Raw genomic sequence first — 27,772 nt, forward strand, 5'->3', positions numbered from 1 at the left:
TCTCTTCATCTGGTTTCCTGTATCCTTCCATATACAGTGATGCTGAGGGGTTTTTTTGTTTGTTTTATTTGTTGTTTTAAAGAGAAAAGGGAGTATACTTGTTCCTTCAGGGCAAAACAAAGACCAGTGGGAAGAAAGTTATCAAAGGTCAATTTCAGCTCCTCACAAAAAGCTTTCTAAGGATAGGCTGTTTGTGAAGGGACTAAACGTGATTAAGTAGAGCTGGGCAGTCACATGCGACCATTGTCCTGAGGATGCTCACCCAAAAACTCCGATGGCCAGGATGTTGACTGATGGCTTACCCTGGAGAGTTGACATCTGGAGCCTCCGCTGACAAGCAGCATGGTCCACAGATGGGTGAATAGGGGCCATGGTTCTGTGGGCTCTCTCCAGAGGTGCCTGAGGCTGGCATCTCGCAGTGTTGTTAAACACGTGGCTCATAGCTGCAAGTATGCTGGGGTATGCTGACTGGGCAGGCGTGCGGAGGTCATGATGCAGCTCCATCTTCAAAACAGGAAGCATTTCTCAGAGATGTAGTCTCACAGATTCTAGAAAGATTTGAGAGGAGACTGTCAGAGAGACACAGAGGCCTGGGTGTGTGTGGATGAGGTGACTTCTAACTGCTTGATAATAAGGTAGTAAGCTTTATGTTTCTATCGTATTTATTTTCCCCTCAGATCAGGTTGTCTGAGCCAGAACCACGTATTCCAGAGCAGACATGTTAGTGACCTGGGATAGAGCGAAGTACATTCTAAACAATTTCTGGAAACATAAGGGGCTGAGATGCATTTAGCCATTTGAAAAGATAATGGAAATTTCAACTAATTCCTTTGAGGTTTAACTGTATAGTATTGTCTTTTTAATCCTTTCACAAAACAGACCCTGGAAGGACTCAAACTGGTAAGTGAGAAGCCAGTTACTACCAACTACTGGGCAGCTTCTTGGCAGGAGGTAAGAGCTTTCTGCTTCCTTTTTAGGACAGTTCCACCCTTCCTTGAGTGGAAGGAGTTGGTGATGTGGCTGAATGTCATGAGGGTTTGGAGAGGAGGTGGCTGTAATTGCACAGGCCCTGGCATTGAAGAGACCCGGGGAAGGGAGGTACCTCTGGGTCCATGGTAGGATCTGGAAGGAGGAAGGGAAGATTCATAGCATAACAGGTCTAGGGTGCGCACTTGAAAAGTCTATGGTAGTTATCGGTTCATGGAACTCAACTAAACCCAAAATACTGGGTACCTCATGTGTGCAGTGCTTAGTGCCAGGAATGGTGGGCTATGTAAAGAAGAATCCAGGGACTCCCTCAACTGACTTAGAATATTTAATTTCCTAACTAAAAGAAACATAACTAAGAGTCAATAATACTGTTTGTTTGTTTGTTTTGCTTTTTATGTAGTGTAAGGCACAGAAATATGCTCAGTAAACCCTTGCTGATTAATGACCACTGCAGGTCCCTGAATTTGCTTTGAGTTGAAAGAAATGCCACCAACATGCCTCCCCAGGAGTTCAAGTCAGGAGAGCAGCCAGCCTGACTATGGAAGAACTATACGGTGCCTGAAGTTCCAGGAAACTTTCCAGTTGCAAGGACAGAGAGCAGTGCTATTTAAGTAAACAGTACATGATAGCTTTGCTGTATACCAGGCCTGTACAGTGCAAGACACTGGAGGCAAAGACAGACAAACAGACAAAATAATTAAAATGTGGTTAAGATCATATCCAAATGTAAATTAGGTCCACCACTGTGGAAAACAGTATGGCAATTCCTCAAAGACCTAAAAACAGAACTAACATTTGACCCAGCAATTCCATTACTGGGGATATACCCAAAGGAATATAAATTGTTCTCTTATAAAGACACATGCACACGTGTATTCATTGCAGCACTATTCAAAATAGCAAAGACATGGAATCCACCTAAATGCCCATCAATGGTAGACTAGATAAAGAAAATGTGGTGCATATGCACCATGGAATACTATGCAGCCATACAAAAGAATGCGATCATATCCTTTGCAGAAATATGGATAGAGCTGGAGGACATTATCCTTAGCAAACTAACACAGGAAGAGAAAATCAAATATTGAATGTTCTCACTTACAAGTGGGAGCTAAATGTTGCAAACACATGGACACATAGTGGGGTACAGCACATACTGGGGCATATCGGAGGGTGGAGGGAGGGAAGAGGGAGAGGATCAGGAATAATAACTAATGGATAGCAGGCTGAATACCTGGATGACAAAATAATCTGAATACCAACCCCCCATGACACAAGTTTCTCTATATGACAAACTTGCATATGTACCCCTGAACTTAAAATAAAAGTTAAAAATAAAGATTATATTTGGCTGGGTGCAGTGGCTCACGCCTGTAATCCCAGCACTTTGGGAGGCTGAGGTGGTCGGATCACAATGTCAGGAGATCAAGGTCAGCCTGGCCAATATGGTGAAACCCCGTCACTACTAAAAATACAAAAATTAGCCGGGCGTGGTGGCGCATGCCTATAGTCCCAGCTACTCAGGAGGCTGAGGCAGGAGAATTGCTTGAACCCAGGAGGCAGAGGCTGCAGTGAGCCGAGATCATACCACTGCACTCCAGCCTGGGCAACACAGCGAGACTCCATGTCAAAAAAATAAAAAAGATTATATTCTTTGTTAAATATAACTAAGTGAATATAAACAAAATGAAAATTTGGGGAAAAAGTAAGATATCTTTTGGCATTAAAGATAGCCCCTTAAGAAAATGACTATCAGTACCAAACATGGAGCCATCCAGCTAAACCCACAGAATTCTAGAACATCAGAGCTAGATAAGCCCTTAGAACAATCTGTCCAAATCTGTTATTTTACAGAGGGGGAAGTGGAGACCCAGCCATGCAAAGGTATTAGCAACAGTTAGTTTACATTTCTTTCTGGCTGCATTTACAGTGGGTAAATACATCTTAACTTTAGTGGGTTGAAAAAGACAGGTGCTATTTTCCTCAAAAAATATTTTGGCTGCTGGTGATCGACTCTTAGAGCAAGAGAAACACTTTCTAACATTGATGTGGGATTTTGTGTGTGGTGTGTGGGTTTCCTGAGCTGCCGAGCTTTTCCACAATCTCCTGCTCTATTATTTTGTAGCCCACTTTCCTTTAATGCCCACCATCAGAGAGGTTCTCTTTACCGTTCCTCTGCTCAGCTCCTTCAGAAGTCTGTGTATACCGACAATAAATAGGAGGTCTGAAAAGAGAGGAGAGGTTTTTAAATTTGAAAACAGATGAGAGGCTTTCTTCCCTCAAGGGATGATGGTGGGGTTTAGTAGCTTCAGCTATGCTGAATTTTACTTATAAATGGTGATGACTTCTTATAATGTGAGGTTTATTTTCTGTTTTATATGTATCTTATAAGTAGCCACATAAGCAAATATTTAATTTGTTGTTACTCTTGTGCTGTTGGGCAGCAGCAGCTCATATGAATGATACTGTACCAATTCAAGCTTGGGAATGACTGTTGGACACCCAGCACACTGTTAGGGTTATCTGTGTGTGTCCATGTGATACTGAAATGGCTGGTCCCCTGGTCAAATAGCCAGAGAAACCAGAGGGAAAGTGAATTCTTGAACTTCATTCAATTAAATGAATTGAAGTTTAGATGTTTTTTACTGTTTAATTCAGGCAAAACATTTGTTATTCTTTATGTAGAAATAGCTGAGGCAAAAAATGGATGGCTTTGAAGGAATATCCAAGTTTGAATCCAGGTTTTACCTCTTCATTGCTATGTTACCTTGAGCAAGTTTCTTTTGTGTATGTGTGTGTGTGTGGTTTTATTTTATTTTATTTTTTTGGCTCTTGTCGCCCAGGCTGGAGTGCAGTGGCATGATCTCAACTCACTGCAACCTTTGCCTTCCGTGTTCGAGTGATTCTCCTGCCTCAGTTTCCTGAGCAGCTGGGATTACAGGCACCTGCTACCACGCCCAACTAATTTTTTTGTATTTTAGTAGAGACAGGGTTTCACCATGTTGGCAAGGCTGGTCTTGAACTCCTAACCTCAGGCGATCCACCTGCCTCGGCCTCCCAAAGTGCTGGGATTACAGGTGTGAGCCACCGCACCCGGCCCACCTTCAGCAAGTTTCTTAACTTCTCTAGGCCTCAAGGGCTTTAATCACTTGTAATGATGATAATAGTGCACAGTGCTTTCAAGGTTATATTTTAATAAGCAATATAAGGTACCTAGTGCAGTCCCTGAAAACAACAAACAGATGTTAATTCCCTTTCTCCTAAGAAAGTAGCCCTGGAAGGGGAAAATAGGAGTCATTCCTTGACACAGAGCAGACGTGTTATCCTGGCCTCCTTCGCCATTGCCTTCTGTGGTCAGTACTTGAACACTGTGCCTTCGGCTTCCATCAGCAGATCCTGAGAAACAAACAGAAAATTACACCTGTAGGCCCCATAGTAAAGCTTGCTGAGGGTTGTCCATTCCTATCGCTCAGCCAATCCCCCATCCCCCCGGTCCCCTGGTCAAATAGCCAGAGAAACCCCCTGTCCCGCCTATAAAACCTTTTGTGAGAAATGTTTTAAAAAGCAAGCACCAAGAGTTCGTGTGCCTCAAGACAAGGGTAAATTTAACTCTAAGGGTTTCGTAAGTGACCATTTTTCCTTCACTGTGGCTGGAGAGAGCCTCCGAATGCGTCAGCCCCCAGGGCTTACTGCTGTGTGCTCTTTTCCCTGATCTCAGTAGTCCTGTACTTGCTAATATTTCCCCTCATCATATTGCAGTGTATTAGGAGAGGGCTTTGATGCTGTTCTGTGATATTATAGGCCCAAGTCAAGAACTTCCAAATCCTGCCCTGCTAGTCATTTGGCCTCCTGATGTCAAACAGAGGTCCTGAGATTCAGAGAGTGAAGCAGAGTAACTGCCGGCACCGCCTTCTCACCTGCAAGAGCACCCAGCACCTTGTCCGGAGTTGGGCTTAGTGGAGGAGCTGGTGAAGGAGAAGAAGAGGCCGGGTTGGCTTAAGCATGCCTTGTGCCTCCCTCTAACCCCACAACTTCAGATCCCTTTAGCTGCTTGCACAGCTCATGACCTATGAATGGGAGTGGGGAAGAAGCAGGCAAAATGGAGTCTGACATGAGAAAAGTGTCAGTAACATCCTATTTCTTATGTTGATTCTTGATTTCTATCCTATTCAAACATTATTTTATTGGATACCTTCTTTTGTAGGCCTCCTTAAAATTTTCATAGAATGAGGCAAGATATAAACCCTTATATAAAAGTTGACAGCGGTGTATTAATGATATATGCAGCCAAGCATGGGTGCGTATGCCCAGAATACACAATGTATACAGAGGACATTCAGTGGCCAAAGCTGGCTAGAGTTGCTTTGGTCCTTGATCAAGTCATATTTAGATTTCTCCACCCAAATAACTTATATCAATACTGACTAGGTAATGTGTATTCAACGGGCAGTACACCCCCGATCACTGTGGATATCACAATTCAGGAAATATTTACTTACAGGGCTAAGAAAACTTTTAGCTTCTAGACAGTAGAAACCATGTCTTATTGTTCTTTATGCTTACGGTACTTGGCCTACGGCTGATACACAATGGATCATGAGGGGTGACTAGATAAATGAGAAATTTTAATGGCAAGGTTATTCAGAGTAAATGAAATGTAGAATATCGTAATATTTTATAACGAATGGCATTTTGGGCAAGTTATTACTTGTATGTATTTTTAGAAACACAAACTCTTCCCCTAACCAAATGCTTCTGAGTAGGATCCTGCTTTAATGGATAGAAAAACATGAGTTCTCATTAGTATGCACAGCACTGAAGCCCAGTTACATTTTTTTTTTAAATAAGCACACTTTTTAAGTGTTGCTCTGCAGTGTCATTGCTCCGAAAGCTTATCACATTGTTCATTTTCTTAGCAGGCCCAGTTCTACTGATGGTGTAAAGTTTCAGCCGGGGCTTCTCATAATTATTGCTAATTCTTAAGACTGAAATCAGGTGGCTTTTTATTTTTAGTGTCCTTATTGTGCTCACTCAAGACTATATATTCAGCAGTGTGCAGTCTATGCCTGACTGTATAAAAGACTGGAATGTTCACGCACTATAATGAATAATGAGTGTCAGTGAACTCATTACAGTAAATCCTTAGGTAATTACTTTCTGCCTTAGTTGGGGGACGTATGGTAGCATAAGCTAAAATTATTTCATCTCCAGACAAACCCTGAGGTGGCTGTTAGAGTTAAATATAATTCATTTGCAGCATGTTTATTATAGTTAAATTTAACTAATTTAGGGCCTGTTGCTGGCCAGAAGCTGAGGAGGAGGAAGTTGCAGTGTCCATGAGTACCTCAGAAAAATGAGGCTTCATGGCCGAGCTTTCAGAGCATGACGTAAGAGTTACTCCCACTCTGTCTCTGCTCTTCCTGTCCCCAGAGCTAGATGGGTTTGTTCATGAAAGTGATTGGCTAATGAGCTCTTCGGTCTTAGGATTAATGTGGTGTAGCACAAGGAAGTCTCAGCGTTGAGCTGGGGCTCTGCTCAGTTCTCTCCTCTGTTTCTGCTGGAGCTTCCTGGTGTTACAGAAAGAACTATGGTGTTCAAGGTCACTGTGGTATGAATGGATTTATCAGCAGACGCTGAGGCTCCCCCTTCTTGTGCCCCACTTGCACTCAACACTGTAGGGCCAATTTGGGCGTTATTTCTTCCTAAGCCTTCCAGTCTGGAAGACTTAGCTCTGGAAAAAATAGGAAAGGACTTACTCCAGGAACCAAGCACATGTTTACACAGGATGGTTTAACCTTTAAAGATGTTGCCACGGAAGAGTTTTTAGATTAGATTTTGCCTCATGAACGCGCTTCTGAGCTGGATGGCTTGCTCTCCCAAAGATGTTACAGGGACACCCGCGGGAGAAATCGCAACAGCGTTGGGAGGTGAGGCTTCTGAGCCATCGCTTGTGTCTAAGAACATAAGCCAAAAATCACTGTAGGGGGACTGTTCCCCAGAAGACAGGGACCATGCCAGGAGAGGAAACACAATTCCGATCATCGTGAGGAACGTGCATTTGAGGAAGACGTTGTCCTACTTTTCCACAAAAATACCATGTCTCCACTCTGGAAATCTGTGCACTGTGCTAATTGCTCAAGAGAAGGTAGCAGTTGGAAAAAGTCCAGAGAAGGATGAGTAAATGAACACAGGAATCATTCGGTAGCCGTGGGCACAGCAAAGCCCCTTCAGTGGGAAGGCAAGAGTGAAAAGAAGACAGCACTGAAGTCTGTGGAACCTAAAGCGACTTTAGTGGGGTTTCTTCACCAATACAAAGTGCAGAGCTAGCAGGGTAGGCACACCCACCATGCCCGTGGTGGCCCGCCTGGAGACTCCATCCAGGACAGCCGCCTCAGCCTCACTATCCCCTGGCCACATCCTGGCCCTTCAGTCCCACAGTGACGCAACTTACAAGCTGCAGAACCATCTGCTTCTTAAGCCAGTGTTCCTCCCACTGTACCATAATTGCTTGCCTTGTGTCCAGACCCTTCTGAAAACTTTTCGATTTTACTCAAAACAAATTTTGGCCATGGAAATGGTTTGTGACTTTAATGGGCAAACTGTGATATAAAAAGTAAACTATGGGTTACATAACTTCAGGGGCAGGTTAACTTTTCCAGAATTCTGGTCTCAAAGTAAAGATTTAGTTGAGGCTATGAAAATTCAGGAAAAAATAAGAAAGCATTTCTACACCTCCCTCCTTCCCCTTGCGAGCCCCCCTTAAAAATAGCATCTGAAGTTTCATTGTAGCTGAGTCACTGCTTGGTGTGATCTAGGGCTAGGCTGCAACTGGACCTGTCAGAATGAGGCCACAGTGATTCATGATGAAGCTAAGTTTGGTTGCCACTGACAACATGTGTTCCTCTGTTCTTTCCCTGGAGTTTGGAGACACTGTATTTTGCCTTTGGATTAGAAACACCTTTGAATTGTGAGAGTAATGTGATGAGATGGGCCACTGCAATTAATGCACCCTCTGGGCCCTCTTGCTGTGACACCCTAGCCATTTGTTAGGGGAAGGTAGGAGTAATTAGCATAACCAAAGACCTTTGGGGCTGTGAAGGTAATGTATCTCCTCTGCCTTTGCAGTTTAGCGTCAAGTCAGTCTACCAACCAAGAGCCCCCCAGCACCTTCTCTGGGCCCCAAACTGTGCTTCCCATTGAGGAAAGGCAAATGATGGAATATGCGGTCCCTACCCTGAAGGAATTTGGGGAAGCACAAGCCAATTAGAGAAGCACTCTCTGCTTCCCATGTTGATTATACTCATGTATGTGTCAGTTTCCACACCAGTGTGCGCCCGGAGGGCAGAAGCCACATCTGGTTTTGCTGTGCATGGCACCTGTGTTCCTGAAGCTGAAGTGAACAGGTCCAGCCTCCAGCACCTGCTTCCCCACTTCTGCCATCAGAAAGACTAGTTCGGGAAAACATTTCTTCATTCCCTTCCTAGGGTGCCACGGTTAATAAGGCCACAAATTTGGGCCTGTCCATTCTGGTGCAAGTATCTGCAGAAGTAAGAAGAGATCCAGGTTAGCAAGGATACAATTACAATGGTTTTATTTTTTTAATGGGACTGAGGCAGTGAGAAAATTCTGTGCTCCCCGTCATTTATGCAGACTTCAGCTAAACTTATGCTAGTTGAACTCATGCCAGCTCTGTGGAAGTGAGGGACAGATATAAGAAACATGGGGACTTTCCAAGAAATGAAGCTTCTTTGCTGCCATGTCAGTGATGCTTGTTTCTGATAAACTCAAACTTATGGAAGTGTAGAGTAGAGCTTCCCAAACAGGGTGCCTTAGTTCACAGATTTGCACACAGGGGTGCCAGCATAATGATCTCTGCAGCTCTTGGGACACCTTGGTGTGTCTGGAGTATGAGATGGACTTGAGATATGAATATACATATAAATACGTAATATATATAATGTATCTGTCCAACTTAGGGGACTAGATAGACAAGATGTTAAATGCGTTCCTCTCTGGATGGTAGGGTTTATGGAATCCTTTAATCATTTTACTTATTTGCATATTTAAACTTCTGAGTCTATAAGAATTTATTGTGTGTGTGGAAGAATTCTTTCAGCCCAACCAAATACTAGCCAAAACATTTAAGTGAATCGTATCAGCATTCGGTGATCCAGCCAAAGGTTTATGTCTATGTTGTATTCAAACACTGACTTAGAAACCATTTGCCCTGAGGATGTGTCCTGTTTTTTGTCAGTTTAAAAATGATTGTTTTCCGTTACTGCATTCTTATTAGAAAGAAAAAGAAACAGGAAAGCAGATGTCACATATCAGAGAAATTGCCACATCTTGATAGATTCACACCATTTATTTTCTTTGCCTGTAAGCCTAATATTGGCAACAGCCCAGACTGCCAACTTTCTTCATTTGTCGACATTCTTATAAAGTTAACTTCCTGTTGAGGATGTTTTTGACGGAGATATTAAGAGAAAGACTTGTTGGTCAGATGTTGGTTCTAGTTGGCCACACTGTAAAGGCCAGTGGGGATCGGACCCTTGGCCGACCCATGCAGAGGTAATAGTTTGCAAGTTGGGAATTCTTATTTCCCGGCAACTGTAGACAAGGAGCAATGATTTGCTATTGGTATTTTATATCATGTTTCATTTGCAAAATGTTTGTGGTCATTCAAATTTGTTTTTTTTCACAGTACTTCTGTGAATGCCTGATTTCTCTTTGCCTAGACTCTCAGATTCTTGAGTGGGTGGATGGAGGTGTGATATTTGCCTTCTTCTCACATAGGAATGCCTATAACCTAAATGAGATCAATATCATTTCGTTCTTCTGGGAGAAGTACTATTTTTGCCAGTTACCAACATTATAAAATACTTCCATATTTGGAACTGTGGCATTTTGTGCTTGGAGGGATTTTTTAAAGAAATTGTCTGGTCTAGTTCCTTCATTATACAAATGAAACCATTGAGACCAACCCAGGCAAAGGGAAGTTCTCAGAGTCACAAGAACTGGTCAGTGGCCAGGCTGAGGCCAGACCCCCATTTCCTTTTTACTACTGGTCATACTCTATACTTTCTACCAATATTTCCCAATTACTATGGGGAATTAATAAAAAAAGTTTTTTAATCTGCATTTTTTGGGGGAAAGAAAAAAATACAAAGTTATGTCACAACTTAGGTGGTCAATAAATATTTGGTGGAGAAGGTGTTTGATAAAGTTGCATATATTTACCTCTTGAATCAATAAAAATACATTATATTTGCAGATAGACACACACACACACACACACACACACACACGGTGATAAGTAGCTGGTAACCACATGTGGGCTGTCAGTCACTACAGGGACTTGATTGTCGTGTGTCCCAGTCTATGTGGCTCTGTTCAAAGGAAGAAGCTCTGGAGAGGAGTGACCGAGAATTTTAGGAGACAGAGAAAATAGACTTCTTTTCAATGGAAACTTATCGGAATTGTTGAAGTGAGAAAGCCAGACACATCTCTACATGTATTTTGGTATCAGTGTAGTATTGTCTGCGGTAACTCTTTGTCTAGTCATGAAATATGTTACTTGCCATTCCACATGTACCAAATACAGTGTTAAAAAGAGTCCTGTTCAGCTGGGATAAATCACAGAACAAGTATAGTAAGAACATTACCAAGTGATTATATAGGATGTCTTTGAGATTTGTGTCTCCAAGTTTCTGAATATTTCATTTTGAAAGAGTAACTTAGAAACCATAAAGAGAAGTTGCATATAAGTGCCTAGGAGAGCTGATCTTTACCAAATTCAGTAAAAAATTCAGAGATGAATAAAATAAACCTGGACTAATTCATAATAACCTACAGAAGATACATTGTTTTCATTATTTTCCATTGGCTAACGTATCCAGTAGGAAGTTAAATGTCACTGTCCTTTGCATAGCACAGAATTTGTTTTCCTAATCGCCTTTCCTACGTATTGAACAACATCTTGGCCATAATCATGGCATGTGCTGCATTGAACCTAAGGTGAAAATCATTCTTTTTTTCTCACCTGAGGGAAATTTCACTTTTTTACTGAATGAAGGAAGCACTTAAAGTATAAATTAAAATAAAGAGAACTACTATTAAATTTGGTTAGGCTCATATAAAAAAATAATAAAATGGCACTCAAAACAACCGGACTCAAGTTTGTGACAGAAAGACTTAGTTTAGTACAGCCCATTTATGTATGCAAGAAGCTTTTCTTTCTTTTTTTTTTTTTTTTTGAGACGGAGTTCTCGCCCTCTGTCGCCCCAGGCTTGGAGCCTGCCAGTGGCCGGATCTCAGCTCACTGCCAAGCTCCCGGGGCCCTCGCGGGTTCACCCATTCTTCATGCCCCTCAGCCTCCCAAAGCTAGCCTGGGAGACTACGCAGGGCCCCCGCCACCTTCTAGCAATGGCCCCGCCGGGGGTGCTAGCTTTTTGCTATTTTTTAGTAGAGACGGGGCGTTTCACCGTGTGTTAGTTCAGCATGCGTCTCGATCTCCTGCACCTCGGCTGCATTCCGGCGCGCCCGTCATCGGGCCCTCCCTAAAGAGCTGCTGGCTACAGGCTTGAGCCACCGCGCCCGGCCGCAAGAAGCTTTTCTTAAGGGCACTTAAAGATGTCAGCTGCAGTCATAAAGGATACACACTTGAACTGAGTGTGAGATGAATGAAGGGATTCCGCTCTTGTCTCTTGTTGATGAGTTCATGTATTTGATTCTTCTCTTTCCTCCTACATTCTCAGATGAGGCATGGCCTTCAACTGGATTTTGTATTTGTTAAATACAAACAATACACATATTAGACTGGATATATATTTGCAAATTCAGATTTATATCATCTCCTATTTTAACATTATGAGACTAACAATATATTTTATTGCACATGCCTGTGATGTCCGAGTTTGGGATCTGCTTTAATTCTCAATAACATTCTAATAAAACCATTGTGAAGAGCAGAGCTAGCCATAAGGACATTTACAATGTCACATAAAGGTGGGCTGTATGCCACATGCCTTATAATAATATATGAAATGATCGCAAATCGGATTTGTATGGAAAGTGTTAACAGCAGTTAAAAGAATTATATTTGAAGTCATATTTCTGAATGTGAGACTTTCATTTTGTTTAATTATCTATTAAATGCTCCCAAACTTACTAGGACTTAGTGTGTGCTTTTATTCTATGTTAGTAAGAGAATATCTTGGTAGTCAATCTCAAGTGTATGCCCCATCTTATGACTGCGAGATTCCCTCTCTCATTCTGGTATTGTCCCATGATATTTGCTGCTTTCTGCAGTCAATATAGACAGACTTGAGCCAACTTAAATGTTGTCTCAATATTTACCTAGTACAAAGAAAATTCCATTTGAGAAAACCACAGAGTATAGTCATTCCTGGAACAACCAGGAGATGGTTATTATCATTGGAAACAATTATTTTTAAAAATTGATCTCAATTCAGAGGCATATGTATATTTAAAGCACCCACACATCTAAAACTGTTCTCAATTAATTTCATGAAATGTTATTTTTTAATTTAAAACAAACCAAAGATGATTAATTTTTATGTAACCAAAGATGATTAACTTTCATATAAATTTGTGAATCAGAACAAATTCTTGAGCCAACCATGTGTCTCACTTTTTTTTTTTTTTTAATATGGGCATGGTATAAATACTGAGCATCAAAGCAACCATATTTTAAAAGGCCTGGTCTGAAGAGGAACCATAAAGTAGGTAAGGTTTGTGTTCTGCCTTCTTCTATCTCCTCCTAGCTCCCATTCAAGTTATTTCTTCCAGCTTTCCTCTCTGGCAAGGTACAAATGCCCCTGCCTCTGCCTCGCCCCCTCACACTGTAATATTGGTTCCAGAACTTGGCAATGAGCCAGCATAATCAAATTCCTCTGGCTAGACTTCTCTGGCAGTAGAGCATTTAAGTGCTCCGCTCCAAATACTTTCCAACAATCAGAACCAAGATACCTGTGTGGGAGCCAGTGCCATAGGTAAGTCCCCGTTAGTGACAGTGGCCTTGCAATGATGCTTTGGGAAATGATCCTGGCTTCAGTGAGTAGGACAGAGAGGAGTGGGTACCCAGCCCATGCAGAGCCAAGCAAGGGGCTGTAGTCAAAGAGTCAAAGGCAAGAGTCATTGTTCTTCCCTGTGAGCTTGTGTAGCAGAGTGTGTGTTCATTTCTCACACATATAGTTTGATCTCGCAGCTACTTGAAGTGTTCACATGTCTGTTTGCTGACTCGATTGTGAAATTCCTGAGGGTAGGAATTATGTCTCATGCCCAGCACCAAGGAGGAATGCAGTAAATGGGTGAGGAATGAATGAGTGAATGAATCAGTCTGTCAGGCAGTCCGTTAATGCAGATGGCAGCAAGGAAAGTATGGATTCAAATGGTATCTTTGAAAATTGCAAGAAATGGATGGATGTGGAAAACAGAGAGATAAAACTAAGAGAAAAGCAGGAGAGATCAAGGCATCAAAGGCTTGGAGCTGAGCAAAAGGAAGCGCCTGGGAGACAGTCGTAGAAATGGGAACTCAGTGAGAAACCTCATGAGGGAAGCCAACAGATAAACAGTTTGTCAAATCTCTTTCTCAAAGAAGCATCCTCTAAAAGGTACCTGCGTTTCTAGCCTCTCACATCCCCTCCCCTTACCACACTCACCCAAGTTCCTGGAGGTCTGATAAACAGACAAAACTATTTTGTAGACTTAGCCGATGTCCATGTTTTAAGGGACATTTCCATCAATGCTTGAAGGTTGCCATCCTTTGTAGATTTAGGAGGAAAGGTGGATGGGAGGGAGATAGGAAATCTCAGCTGGTGCCTTGAGGAGACGCTTTGGCCTCCTGGAAGAGGGTACCTGTTAGCCGGGATTAGCCCCTCAGGCCATGGCTTCTTTCAGAGGCATTAAGTTTACATCAGAGAGGACATGCTTTTATAGTCTGTGTTGTCAGTGCTGTGCCCTCAACCACTACTGCAGATAGCCTCTTACTCTCTAAGTAAATAGTCTCTCAGGGAAGAGATCCACCTCATTTCACACATAGCCATCCTTTGTAATACGAGGGCTGCTTGCGCTCTCATTGGCCTCTGGAGCTTCAAACATGTCTCATTCCCACATCCTTCAGAAGTGCCGAAGAGGGACCTACCTGGCTGAGTGGTATGGAAGCTAGGAGGGAAAGACCCTGGTTTGTGCTCTTTAAAGTCTGTGAGTTACAGAGGGAATATGATAAATAATTCATTTTTCTATCTTCAGCCCCTCTTTCTCCAGAGTTTTGGAGTGAGCTCTCTAAATTTCCCAAGAACTTCTCTGAAAGTTCTACCAGCTGACCAAATGCGGAAACACCTGCTGTGTGCTTCCTGGAGATTTTCCCCACTGTCTGTTTTATAACCTGGTGAATGAGGCTGCAGTCTTGTCTTGATCCGGAAGTGGCGCCTCTTGGATCAGAAGGAATGTCTGAAACACATTGATTTGTGGCCGGAATCGTAAGCTAAGCTCTAGGAACATCCTGCCAGAGGCTTGTCCTTAGGAAATAGTCTCACAAATTTTTTTGCTGGAGAAGAGATGACCTGCTGCAATTGACCTTCTGTTGAAGGCCGGAGAACGGAGGTGACAAAGCAAACCTCTCAGTTTCTAATGCTTCCTTCAGGCTATGCTTTTTAGGGGTGATCCCCTCTATATCCTGAGAGACCTTAGCCGCGCAAGACATTAAAACTTGGTCCTCAAAATGAGTGATACCAGCCTGTGGAACATAATTGCAACCAAAATGTGCCCTGGGGTCACCAGCCTCCTTCTACCCTTCCCTCTAAAATCCAAATAAAAACATTAAGCCCTCCTGCACTGACCTGCCCTGTTGAGTGCTTTTGCAGATTGCCTGGGAGGTATTTATGTCCTCCTGTCTTCTCCAGCTCTAAATTCTGGCTTCAAGACCCTCCTCCATCACCCCTCCTGTCAACACTCCCTGCGGTGTTAACATGCCCACAATGCTGATGGCCATACTTCCCTCTTTTCCCAGGGTCTCCTAAACAGTACAATGGCTTTCAAAAGAAATAATGGAGAGGAAACTATTAAAATTGAATTTCCACATTGCAGTTTTGACAGTTTATCAGTGATTCATCACCATAAAGAATCTCTTACTCTCCATCCTTGCCCTGTGAATAGATTCACACCAGGAAGCAGCCGTCTCTTTAGAAAATCTTCTATCCTTTCCTGGTTTTTCCTAAGTGCCTGGTCCTCCCAAAACTCCTATCTTTTTTGTCCTGACTAGGAGGAACCCTCACTTCCCCCATCCACACCCCCCAACACACACATTTCCTTTGTAACAACACCCTAGAATGAGATCCTTTTACTTTCCGTTTTTACTTCCCAGTTCCTGAGAGCCTTACTTTTCATAATAAAAAAAAACTCTTCAAAGTGTTTTCCTAAAGAGTTGTTCTCCCTCTAAAGTTGAATTTCTTCCTCCAACCCAATATGGAAACAGCTATAGCCCGGTATGTGCCCATAGCAATCTTTCCTTCCTGCTACATAATCACAATTATTTTAATGATTATTTGATTTCAACAGAATGTAGCGTAGCGTGGATGCTGTTAGGGTCTTGATGAAGGCATGAGAAACAATGCTTGGGCCGGGCGCGGTGGCTCAAGCCTGTAATCCCTGCACTTTGGGAGGCCGAGACGGGCGGATCACAAGATCAGGAGATCGAGACCATCCTGGCTAATACGGTGAAACCCCGTCTCTACCAAAAAATATAAAAAACTAGCCGGGCGAGGTGGTGGGCGCCTGTAGTCCCAGCTACTCGGGAGGCTGAGGCAGGAGAATGGCGTAAACCCGGGAGGCAGAGCTTGCAGTGAGCTGAGATCCGGCCACTGCACTCCAGCCTGGGCGGCAGAGCAAGACTCCATCTCAAAAAAAAAAAAAAGGAAAAGAGAAACAATGCTTTTCCTCAGAGCACTTCTGTGTGCTTGGACATTGTGCGAATGTGAACAAACTTGTACTTCAGTAAAGGTGCCCAACCAACACTGAGACACATAACCAGGAAAACAAGACTGCAGCTGATGGTCAGAGTAGCCACGGGTTAGGCATGAGTGGCCATGGGTTATACATAAGCATCCACAGCACCAGCTTGGGCAGCTGTCACCTGCCATTGTTTATCCACAGGGTCAACTAGAACAGGGTTTCTGGTGGACATCTCTATCAACAACACAAGTGAACATAGGGAAAATGTTAAATGAGAATTATGATCAACTAGAATTAAAAGGAAAATCAGTCCACCCTGTATTTCCCATACAGCTGTCCCATCCGTCCTGCTATCAGCACCACATAAGATGTATATGGAAGATGGTTTATTGTTAGCTTTTTATTAGGCTGCTTCTAGAAAATTCAGCAAGTACCCACAGTCCTACCACCTAATCAATAACACCTGCTCAACATTTTGGTGTATTTCCTTCTAATTTTGTTTTCATGCACATCTCTTTTGTTCTGCAGAAAGTACATCCGTTGTCTTTTTTTTTTTACTTCTACAAAGTACTGTTATAGTAGCTCCAACAACCAGTGAAAAAAAAATTTGTTCTAATAGAAAAATGAGCAGCAGCTCAATAAAACAGTTCACTAAACAGTTTATCTACACTTATAGCCAGAAAACAAAATTTAAAAGTTTTACCTTACCAGTAATCAAAGAAATGTAATTTAAAATAATGATTCCATTTTCATCTACAGTTAAAATATATAAACAATAATACCTGCTTGCGATGAGAAAGTATTGACATAATCGCTCTCGTAGAAGGCTGCCTTGAATGTAAATCTCCAAGTTTGTGTTTTGTCAACACGAATCAGCCTGGAAGTGCTCATTCCCTTGATCTGGTAATTCTGCTTTTTAACATTCTGTGCTAACAGATTTATCTGAGAAAGGTTCAAAGATTCTTTATTAGAATTATTTATTAGCATTATTCTTTATTAGATTGAAAATCTGGAAGCAACCTGAATGTGACCTATTGAGAAACAAATACATTATAGTTTATTCATCTGGACAAGGAACTATTTTACAGATATTTAAAACATTTTAAAGAACAGTTGCGCACCTTTGAAAAAAAAAAGTTCGCAATATAACAATGGGCTTAAAGGGTAAAGAGAAGAATATGTGATCTAGTTCACATTTTATAAATATTCATGTTATGTCCATGAGGGAGAGCAGGACAGCAGATCCAGTTTTCACAATGGTTATCTGTGGCTCACAGGACTACAGGTGATTTTTACTTTCTTTATGCCTTCCCAGAGTTCCCAAATTATTTTCAATGAGTATTTCATTTGTGTACGGGGGAAAACGTTACTTAAAATGGAAAAGAAGAAAATCACTCCTTTGCAGCAGCTTATGAAGCATTTTAGCAATGAAAGATAGGGAAATCCCCAAGATAGACAAGCCCTTTCTTCCCCTTCTGACTTTGGCTGATCCAGCTAACAAACTGCGAACTGTATTCTCAAGAGATGGAAGAAATGAAACAGGCTGTAGCAGGGGCCTTTACTGAAGTCTTCTCAGCTTCCTTCCAGCTGTTGCTTCTCCCCCTCCCCTTCCTTCTCTGGCTCCCTCCCTCTTTTGGTGCTTTTCCTGAGGCTGGTGGCTACATTTGTTCAGTGCTTGAAGTCATTCTTTCATCAATAATTTGTCAAGTGATTTAGAGCTTTCTAACAGCAGCCTACAGTTTGCTCTGATAAACTAATGCGGTAAAGAGTCGGAATTCAGGCTGCTGGGTGACAGACCAGCATGCCATTTTACTCTGCCCTGGTCAGCATGTGGTTTGGGTTCTGCTAAAAGGACACTTCCGACTCTACCTCCATTTGTTTAGCATTTCTCCTCTCAGTGAACTTTTAGTAGCTGAATGCCCAAAGGAGGAGACTACAAAAAGCAAATTATAGTACATCACCTTGATGGAATATTACCTAGCTGTTAAAAATGACAGTAACTAGGTTGCAATGTCAAACAGTGTTACCAAAGAAAAACAGGAAACAAATTCATATCTATATATAGTTACAACAATGTAAACATATACATTTGTATTGGAAGGAAATAAAGGAAGCAGGGAAAAATGAAAATTTAATGACAGATGAGAAATGTTTTAAATTCAGCAATAAATATTGAACTTTCACCATGTGCCAGACACTATGCAAGTCTCGTGTATTTTTTTAAGGTAGTTTAATAATATGTTAAGTTGTAAAGAAGTATAAAGTAGGGGTGATGGAATTCATTGGCAAAGATGTTATTATGGGCAGCCTGGCTCTATCCGAAGGGAACACTGAACGTGTCATTCTTTTCCATGCTGAATTTATGTAAAACGTACTGTGATGGACTCCAGTATGTCTGTTCAGTCCTCAGTCAGCAGATGGGGCTTTTCCTTCTTGCCTTGCATGTCACTCTTTTATCCATGCACTCAGTAGATACTGAGCCCTGCTGTCAGCCAGGTCCTGTTCAGCTGCAGCTGATACACGAGGACCAGGATGACAAGGCTCTGCCCTCACAGAGCTTGCAGGCATTGGGAAAGACAGACGCTAAACTACATAAGTGAACAAGTTCGTTTGCAATGTGATTTCAAATGGTGACACCTGCAGTGACGAAAAGTAAAGGAGTGTGTGGGGCAGAGAGTGAAGGGAAAAGCAGTAACTCATTTTAAGGAGAGTTAGGGAAGACTCCTCTGAGGAAGCAGGGAAGTGAAGGAGCAAACCACAGAAAGGCTGGGGAGGCAGTGGGAACAGCACGTGCAAAGGCACTGAGGCAGAGCTGAGTTTGACATGGCTGTGAGAGGAAACGCGTTCAAAGAGGGAAGCTGGGGCTGGGACGTATAGGGCTGTGTGGGCCACAGCCTGGGGTCTAAGTGAGATGGAGAGTTTTAAGGGGTGGGACAGATTTACTCGTTTAGCATGTGATCTGACTTCTTGAGCGAATGGCCTATCAGAGAAGGGGGTAGCAGAGGGCTGTTAGAGGCTTTCAGCCGTCCAGCTGGCCTGGACTGGGAGGGCAGGTATGGGAATGACGGGAGTCAGGGTCTGCTCTGAAGGCAGAAGGCATAGGGCATGCTGTGTGGGGTGTGAGGAAAAGCCAAGAGACGAGGATACATCCTGGGTTTGGGACTAAGTAAGCAGGTGAATAGTGATGTCATTTTCTGGGAGGAAGAAGGAAGAGGTTTTATTATTCCCGGGTGAACATTTGCCTAGCTTTGATTCCAGTGTGCTAAGTTAGTCTGGGAGCTGCTCCTCACTCCCAGAATTCACGGCTATCTCTTCATGGCAGGAAAAGGATTTCTAGGGATACAGGAGAGACCACCAGCCTAGGAGCTGGGAAACATGAGTCTGGTCCACCTCTGCTACAGAAGACCAGTGCTTTTTTGTTTTTGTCTTTTTCTTTTTTTTTCTTTTACTTTAAATTCTGGGATTCATGTGCAGAACTGCAGGTTATTTCCATAGGTATACATGTGTCATGGTGGTTTGCTGCACCTATCAACCCATCATCTAGGTTTGAAGCCCCACAGGCATTAGATATTTGTCCTAATGCTCTCCCTCCCCTTGCTCCTCACCCCTTGACAGGCCCTGGTGTGTGATGTTCCCCTCCCTGTGTCCATGTGTTCTCATTGTTCAGCTCCCACTTATGAGTGAGAACACGTAGTGTTTGGTTTTCTGTTCTTGTGATAGTTGGCTGAGAATGATGGTTTCTAGCTTTATCCATGTCCCTGCAAAGGACACGAACTCATTCTTTTTTATGGCTGCATAGTATTCCATGGTGTATGTGTGCCACATTTTCTTTTTTTTCTTTTTTTTTTTTTTTGAGACAGAGTCTCGCTCTGTCTCCCAGGCTGGAGTGCAGTGGCCGGATCTCAGCTCACTGCAAGCTCCGCCTTCCGGGTTTACGCCGTTCTCCTGCCTCAGCCTCCCGAGTGCCACATTTTCTTTATCCAGTCTATCATTGATGGACATTGGGGTTGGTTCCAAGTCTTTGCTCAAAATAGCAGTTTTATAGAGAGAGTATAACTTTGCCTCTCAGAACATGGTTTCTTGTATACCTGCCTAGCTTGCCTTTCAGAGCTTTGTCAACTGCTTAAAGCCTAATTCAGGTGCATAACAGTGTCATCATTGTTATCTGCATTCCTGTGCGTGAGCAGTCACAGCCCAGGTCCTCAGAGAACCATCCCTGATGTGCCTGCTGTGTTAATAATAAACCCCACTGACAAGTCCCCGGCCCCTCGCCTAGTTCTGCTGCACGCCCATCGCCTGCCCAGCCCTGTGCACTAGTATGCAAAACTGCAGCTGAGAAAGAGTCCCTTCAAGAGTGAGACCAAGGAATGTCCTTATGAATCCCTGAGTATCCAGCAAATTAAACTGGCACGTCATTCTCTGAGGATTCCTGCCAACTAAGGTGATTCGTTTGTTTTCATTGTCACTGCCTTCCTATGTTAGCAAATGCTGCGCTTTGTTTCCAAGGGCTATTTCCATCACCCTTACCCTAGAGTAAGCTAGCTGTATAAATGAAAAGCTGCAACAAGGATCTAGCTTCACCCTCCAAGCACTGCTTAGTGCTTCCAGTCAGGAAGCTTCTTTCTCTCTCTTCAATACCGTCTCAAAAATCCCGGTGTCTGTCACCTGAAGGAGGCATCTTTCACATTGAATGGAGAGGTGGAATGGATTTTGAAAGGATAATTTAGGGAGCTAATCTCAGCCATCAGATGTTTTTCTTGCTAACAGGAGCCAATTCTATTATGTTTGTGAAAGGACTCTATTAAGACAGGTTTCTGTGACTGCCAGCACTCTATTTAAGCTTCTAAAGTCATTCAAATTGCCGATTCACCAGCCAGGGAAGAATTTGTGTGCCTTCCCCCTTAGCAATCAAGGGAAAAAAATTAAGTGGAGCCAGAGAGCAATTTTCTTTATAATTTCTTTTCTTGAAGTAAAGAAACTCAGAATCCTTGACCGTAAACACCATGGAACCCATGGAGGCTCGTGATATCAGTGTGTGGGGTTGTCACTTGGAGGCAGGAGGAGGCTCGTGATATCAGTGTGTGGGGTTGTCACTTGGAGGCAGGAGGCTCTTCACAGCCAGTTCAAGAAGAAGCAGAGCCAGCCGCAAGCAGAATGGAAGCAAACAGGAAGGGCTCCTGTCTTTTGGGGACAGAACCAATCAATAGTTTCTTCACATCTGCCATTTCAAGGAAGAATTTTCTTCCCTTGGACGTATAGTTGCTTTTTCATAAAGGATTCATTATTTTTGAGCCAGGTACAGGAACCAAGATTCCCCCTTGGTTTCCTCTGGGTCTCTTCACGCTGAAGTATTGAAAAGATTTAGGTCTGGAGATCCAATGGCTGGCTTCAGAGCTGCCCTGTCCAATCCTTCCAACCCATCCAAAATCGTGGCAACGGAGGTGAGCAGTTAGGCCTCTTTCCAACACCCTGCAAATCACTATTGCACCGGGATGGCTTTAGTCCTGAGGTGACTGGCCTACTGTGTGACCACGCTGAATGAGGGGTGTCCTCCAGACCTGGCCAACTCTGCTGCACCGAGTAGACAGAACTCGGATTGGGGAGCAGTTTAAGCCAGAGTGACTCTGGGCTGGAGAAGGCGTTTTAAATTCTACCTGGAGTAGATAAAGTGTATGAGGTTTTGGCTTTACGCCTAGGGGGCTGGACGCTGGGGCAAGGGGAACGTGCTACACCCTCTCTTGGACCAGCTACCACAGGCCTCATCCAGGACCAGAGCTGAGGTTTCACTCAAGCGCTTCCTAGAAGAGGCCCATATCAGGCCCCTTCCTATTCAAGTCTAGTTGCTTGACAATATTTCCTCCAATTTCAAGGTAAGAAAACTCTCCTTGTATTAGCAAGAAGAATGAAGACTGTAATTTTTAAATGATGTTATTTAGATTCAATAACTTTAGAATACTCTTCCCATAAGACCACTCGGGGGATATTCAGATCACTTCTACTGCCTCAGGATTCCCACGTGAAGGGTGAAAATGATGCTGGAGCTGAATTTACAGCTCCTGGAAGCATGCCCAAGAAAGACCGGTGGACGATGAGATTTCACCTCTGTTTCCCCTGCATTTCTTAGCACAGTGCCTGGGCCATAATGAGCACTCAGTAGATGTCTGCAGAAGTCATGCAGGTTTGATATTGTGGATGACGACAGTCTTTCTTTCTATGAACTTCTTAGGCTGTTTAAAATTTATCTCAACCTCAGCTGCCAAAGTAATAACTAGCCCTTGCTGTATCTTTTGGCAAACCATATATTCACTGGCTTGGCCTCAGGTTTCCTTTCCCGTCGATCAAAACATATTGGCTAAGTACTCACTCTGCACCACACACTGGGCTTGACACTGTAAAGTCATGCTCAGAACTGACTTTGATAATAGGAGTTTTGAAAACTTTAGATTGAAGGAAAATAGATAGGCAAAAGCTAATGGGCTTAAAAATACTGCTTAATGGTTAAAAATCTTAATCTGTTTATGTTGACCAGTGTTAGCAGAGGAATATGAAATTATTTCTGTAATGTATACAAATCAGTAATAGATGCTGGTGTGAAAATATATGTAATAATGAATGTATTGAATTTATGGCCTGTGAACATGTGGAATATGACGTGTGTGTCGCTAGTTTTATATCCTTGTATGTTGGTCCAGATGTTTAAAAGGTGTCACAAAGGCCAAATCAGGGGTGCTGTCACCAAGCCCACCAAGTTGCTGCCAACCCTCCCAAGCTTCAGAGGTAATACTCTGGCTCTTTGTCCCGCCCTCCTTTTTTCTTCCCCACCAGAAATGAGGATCCTTATAGAATCAGGTTAGTCAATACCATATTTCCCTTCCCCATCCCATTGTTTTGTGTTAGACTTTGTATTAGGGAATTTGTATTTCATCTGTTTTGCAAAACAAATATTAATAATAAGTTATTATTGTACTCCTCTGGCATAGTAACATCCTGTTAGTTTACTTTACACATAGCAAATCCAGCCTGACGTTCATCTTTAATGATCTCAGGATAAATGGTTTTAAGGTTCAACAGCCACAGAGACAACTGTCACACATTGTCAGCTGGAATAGATGAAAGAGAAAAATGTGGCATCTGAAAAGCAACTTGCAAAATGATCTAAATATTTTACTTTATTTTCCGAAAACCCTCACCAGATCTGCCCCCTCACCACTAATCCTGGAGCAGCCTGATGACTTCTGGGAAATCCATTGCTTAGCTTTGATGGAGGGAGGGAGAGATGAACAACCGCTTCCCAAACCGTGGCTGTTGAGCAGGATATTAATGGGCAAGGTGGCTAACGCGTTTGCATTGTTCTGCGGAAGTTTTGCAGTGCTTTGGGGAATCATTTATCCTTAGCAGTTGCAAGGTGGCCTGTTTTCAAGTAAACCTAGAGTAAAAATCTAGTTATCTATTGCCATGTAACAAACTGCCTCAAAACTTTGTGACATAAAGCACTGATTTTATGATGCTCGTGTGTCCTTGTCTCCGTTTTGTGATGCTGGGGCCTTGTCTGGGAATACTCAAAGACTAGAAGTGACTGCTTGACTGGGCTGGGATGAGGCATCTTTACTTACACATCTGGCGCTGGACACTGGCTGTCTGCTGGGACTTTCTGGGGTGATGGCTGGAGAACATTCGCCCTCTCCAAGCGGCCTGGCCTTCCTCACTACAGTGGCCTCTGAATTGTTAGCTTCCTTATACGGTAGCAAGTGTGCAAGTCGACAGGTGGAAGCTCTGCTGTCTTTGTCACCTAGCCTTGTAAGTCGCATAGCATCACTTCCACTGTCCTCTACTAGTGGGAACAGTCATAAAAGCCCACCCATTTTCAAGGCAAGACGACATAGCCTATGCCTTTCAAAGGGAGGATTGTCAAAGCCAAACCGGAAAATCATGTACGTTGGAAGATGGCTTTGCTGCTATGTTTGAGAGATTGTGCTGTGCTCTATGTAGAGGTTTCTGTAGGAAATAAACAAGTTGAGTTCTCTGGTGAAAACACGTTTGAAAACGTGGTAATAGGAATATAGCTAATCCTTAGCATTTCTTGTAGTAGCTAAGGTCAGTGTATGCTAGGCCTGGTACCTGAGCAGTAGTCTTGATACTAAGTTGACAACAGGTAGCCTACAGGAGTGTTTTCTAGCTATTTGGAAATTGAAATTCAACCAAAAAAGCTACTGCTGCTCTGAATCAGTTACGTCATGATACCTTAGACCTAGGCTACCTTTTTTCCTGAATAGTAGAAGGTTACATTGATTAAAAATTATGGGGAAAGTGGATTCCTTCATATAAAAATTGGTTAAAGTTTGACTCTATTCTCTGTTAAAGTAAGAAGCTTTTAAATAATTGAGTTCTTCAAAGGAATTTTATATTTTATATTTTTTTTACCTATCTAGCCATGATAAATAGAATCAGATAAGAGACCGAGTGTGAATATTCAGCACAACCTTCAACCAGGTATACGTATGTATTACTCTCTATGTTCTAAAGGACTCAGCAATGTGTAGTGCTTATGAGTTCTCATTTGACAGAGGAGGACTCCTATGTGGAATGCCATGTAACGGCCAGGCGCGGTGGTTCATGCTTATAATCCCAGCCCTTTGGAGGCCTAAGCAGGAGGATCGCTTCAAGCCGGGAGTTTGAGACCAGCCTGGCAACATAGTGAGACCCCCACACACACTTCTACAAAAAAAAAAAAAAAAAAAATTTAGCCAGACTTGGTGGCACACACCTGTATTCCTGGCCACTGGGGAGGCTGAGGTGCGAGGATCGTTTGAGCCCTGGAAGAGTTTGAGGCCGCAGTGTGCTATGATCACACCATTGCCCTACAGCCTGGGTGATAGAGCAAGACCCCATCTCTAAAAGAAAAAAACAGATAAATATATATATATGCCATGTAAGCTTTTACACTTATTTGTTGTCTCAATTCTGGTTTTTTCTTGAGCAATTTCTTCTTTTCATTCTCATGAAAGTTAAGGTGATGACGCTGTGCTTACCCACAAACTGTGTGTCCATGTAGCCTTCACTGCCATTTGTCCTGAGGCTTTTCAAGAAGTTCAAATCCTAGAATGATCAAAACATCTCTCAGATCCCAAAGTGACTTAAGAACCATGCTAGGAATTAATCCTGCTCCATAGGAAGTTACGCAGCAGCAGCATTTGTGGCAGCGCCACAGCAAGCCAGGGACTGGCCCACGGGCCGTATGCTGTCATTCCCAGCACTCTCTCTCCCTTCCAGAGAAACAGGAATTTGCCACACGTCTATGACTCATTTGCTGGAGCTGTTAAGTGATGATGGTGTTTACAGTCTTGGGGAAGTAAAGTCACCACTTACTGAACACTTCCTGTGTGCCGTACACGCAGTCGTAACCACATTATTTTATTTGGGATTGACGATGATCCTTTAAAGGAGCTTTTACTGTCCCAGTTTTACAGATGAGGACATTGAAGTTCTGGGAGGATGAGTAACTGGTAGAAGGTCACACCGTATGTAAGTGATGGACCCAGCCTCTCTGTCTACTTTCAGCTGATTATAGAGATTAAATTAGAAGCAGTTCTTCCTTTCTTAGAAAAGTAAACCTAGTGGGAAAGTCAGAAACCATAAAGGAAAAGAGTGATTAATTTAGCCACATAAAAATTTAAGGTTTCTGCTGAACAAACTGCACCAAAAAATTGGGTCAGGGATGTATAACAAACTAGTGGGGTGGGGAAGGAGACTGCCAGGCTGTGATAAAAGGCCAATTTTTAAAACATAACAAAGAACTCTTTAACAGTCAGTGAGCACGAGATATACAGACTGCTGTGAACATAGGACAGGATGCTCACCCTCACTCATGATTAGAGAAATACAAATAATTTGCTGCAAATTACATTTTCAGCTGTAGGTTTGACAAAGATTTTAGAAGTGGATAATATTCAGTGCTGTCAAGCGTGCAGGACAACAGGTATCCTCCATCTGCATTATCTGTGGATATGCAAATCGGTACAACTCTATATTGAAACTGAAAATACACATACTCTTGGACTCAGCATTTATTTATTCCACAAATATTTTAATACAGATATTCACAGATATGGGTACTGCAGTATTCATTGCAATGCCAGAAACTTCATCAATAGAAGACTGATTAAATAAATTATAGAATGTTTATACTACCAAACACTAGTAGCCATTATTATTGTTATTTTTTACTTGAATCTTGTTTTTTATTTTAGCACTTTATACAGCTTGTCTCATTAAGTATCACCCAGCTAAGATTTTTTTATAGGGCACGGCACATATATTTTGTTTTGTTTCCTTTTATTTTTGCTCTGGATCTCATGTGTAGCAAGTAGAGATGTGAAATTAAATATTCCACAATAGGTATGCCCCCTCAAGTAGCCATTATAAAGTGTTCTATACACCATTAAGTAAAGACGACAAAGATATATTGAAAGAACTAAGGTATACAATATATCATAAATTATTCCATTTTTTGTTTTATAAACATGTAGACTTTTGTGCATAGGAAATATCTATAAAGATACAAAGGAAATCATTAACAATTTTTATCTACTGAGGACTGGAACTGAAGGTATTGTCTACTTTGCAGTTCATATGCATACGATTTAAATTTTTTACTATGAACATACCTTTTTTTATAGTAAAATGCTAATTTCTAAAAATACAGTGTAGAAGACATTCATTTATTAGGGCCCTGTTTGCAGGAAGCAGCATAAGTAAATCATCCCATGTTGACAGATAGAACTTATCCAACCGTAGAGAACAGATATCAGTGACTTAATAAGCAGTAGAGATAATAAAAATTTTAGCAAAACCAACTAGAACCTCTTGGGAGTGAGTTTCTCTAGCTAGATGAGTTCTTCAGCCTAGCAGAAATAAGGGAAAATAGTTTTTTTGGAAAGATACTTTCTGAAATCTTATCCAATTCCATGTATATGTTAATACCTTTTTTTCTATTTACAAAGTGACACATTCATTGTCAAAATTTGGAAAATACCAGTAAGCTCACATGGGCTTTATTTTTAACAGGCTACAAATTTAAATACAGATAACAATTACAAGATTATGTCTAAGCAAAGAGAGCAGATTGATGGCCAAACTGATGATTGATTAGAATGATTTTTGTCTTTTTAAAATTGAGTTATATAAGAGGTAAAGGAAATAGATTGATGGCTGGAGAATTTGACAATGTATAAGAAATCTGAGAATTCCTTTGAAAAATACTCAGATTTTCAGCCAAGTTAGAGTCACATCCACCACTGACGGGAATCTTAAACCATCATTGCATAAAACTTTGGAGATGAAAGACTTCTAACTCCTTCATTTTACAAAGAAAAAATTGAGGTCTAATTTTTTCGTTAATTCAATTTAAAAATAACAAGTATCCAATACAATACTCTTTCCACTTCCTGATCCTATCTGATGCAAGAAGATTATTTTTCTAGGACATTGCTCGTTATTCACTTGAGAAATAAGTATGGCTTTCAACAAACAAAGGCAAAATCATGAGATATAACTAAAATTGTTGATTCACCTTTGAAGTCGTTTCGGGTCACTATTTTAATACCTTGTTCACACAGAACCTGTTTTGCATTCATTTGCAGACTTCAAATATCTCATTTCAGGGTGAAGTTCAGCTGAGTGACATTAGAGCCCTGGGAACTCTCTTTGGTTTGGCATGAAGTGAGAGGTCTGAAAAGAATATCAAGCTAAATCCTCAACTTAAAAGCAACACTTGTTTTTTTAATTTAAAAAAATCCAGTATTATTTCAAT

At 42.0% G+C, this 27,772-nt stretch overlaps 2 protein-coding genes across 4 annotated transcripts in view; one reads left to right on the forward strand and one right to left on the reverse strand.

The window, feature by feature from the left end:
* Positions 1 to 27,772, forward strand: part of LOC108537025 (phenylalanine--tRNA ligase, mitochondrial-like) — a 543,711-nt gene that overhangs the window by 439,574 nt on the left and 76,365 nt on the right. The gene's annotated exons all lie outside the window — the stretch shown is intronic.
* On the reverse strand, positions 75 to 25,120 carry LOC108537027 (BEN domain-containing protein 2-like). Its single transcript, XM_017884146.1, has 4 exons — positions 24,993 to 25,120; positions 24,728 to 24,854; positions 3,138 to 3,214; positions 75 to 548 (listed from the first exon to the last, which is right to left on the reverse strand). Exons 1-4 carry the CDS (start codon positions 25,009 to 25,011, stop codon positions 526 to 528), a joined length of 246 nt encoding a protein of 81 aa, XP_017739635.1. The 5' UTR covers positions 25,012 to 25,120; the 3' UTR covers positions 75 to 525.

This window comes from Rhinopithecus bieti, unplaced genomic scaffold, assembly GCF_001698545.2.
Source record: "Rhinopithecus bieti isolate Rb0 unplaced genomic scaffold, ASM169854v2 scaffold_14232, whole genome shotgun sequence".
Lineage (NCBI taxonomy): Eukaryota > Metazoa > Chordata > Mammalia > Primates > Cercopithecidae > Rhinopithecus > Rhinopithecus bieti.

Bases quoted from the DNA above. Each gene is read 5' to 3' on its own strand.
- LOC108537027 (XM_017884146.1), bottom strand. The intron at 3,215-24,727 runs GTGTGTGCCACC...CTCTCTTTTCAG, and splicing joins CCCAGTGGCCAGGAATACAG to ACCTCCTATTTATTGTCGGT. The intron at 549-3,137 runs GTGGGCATTAAA...AAATCTTTCTAG, and splicing joins TAAAGAGAACCTCTCTGATG to AATCTGTGAGACTACATCTC.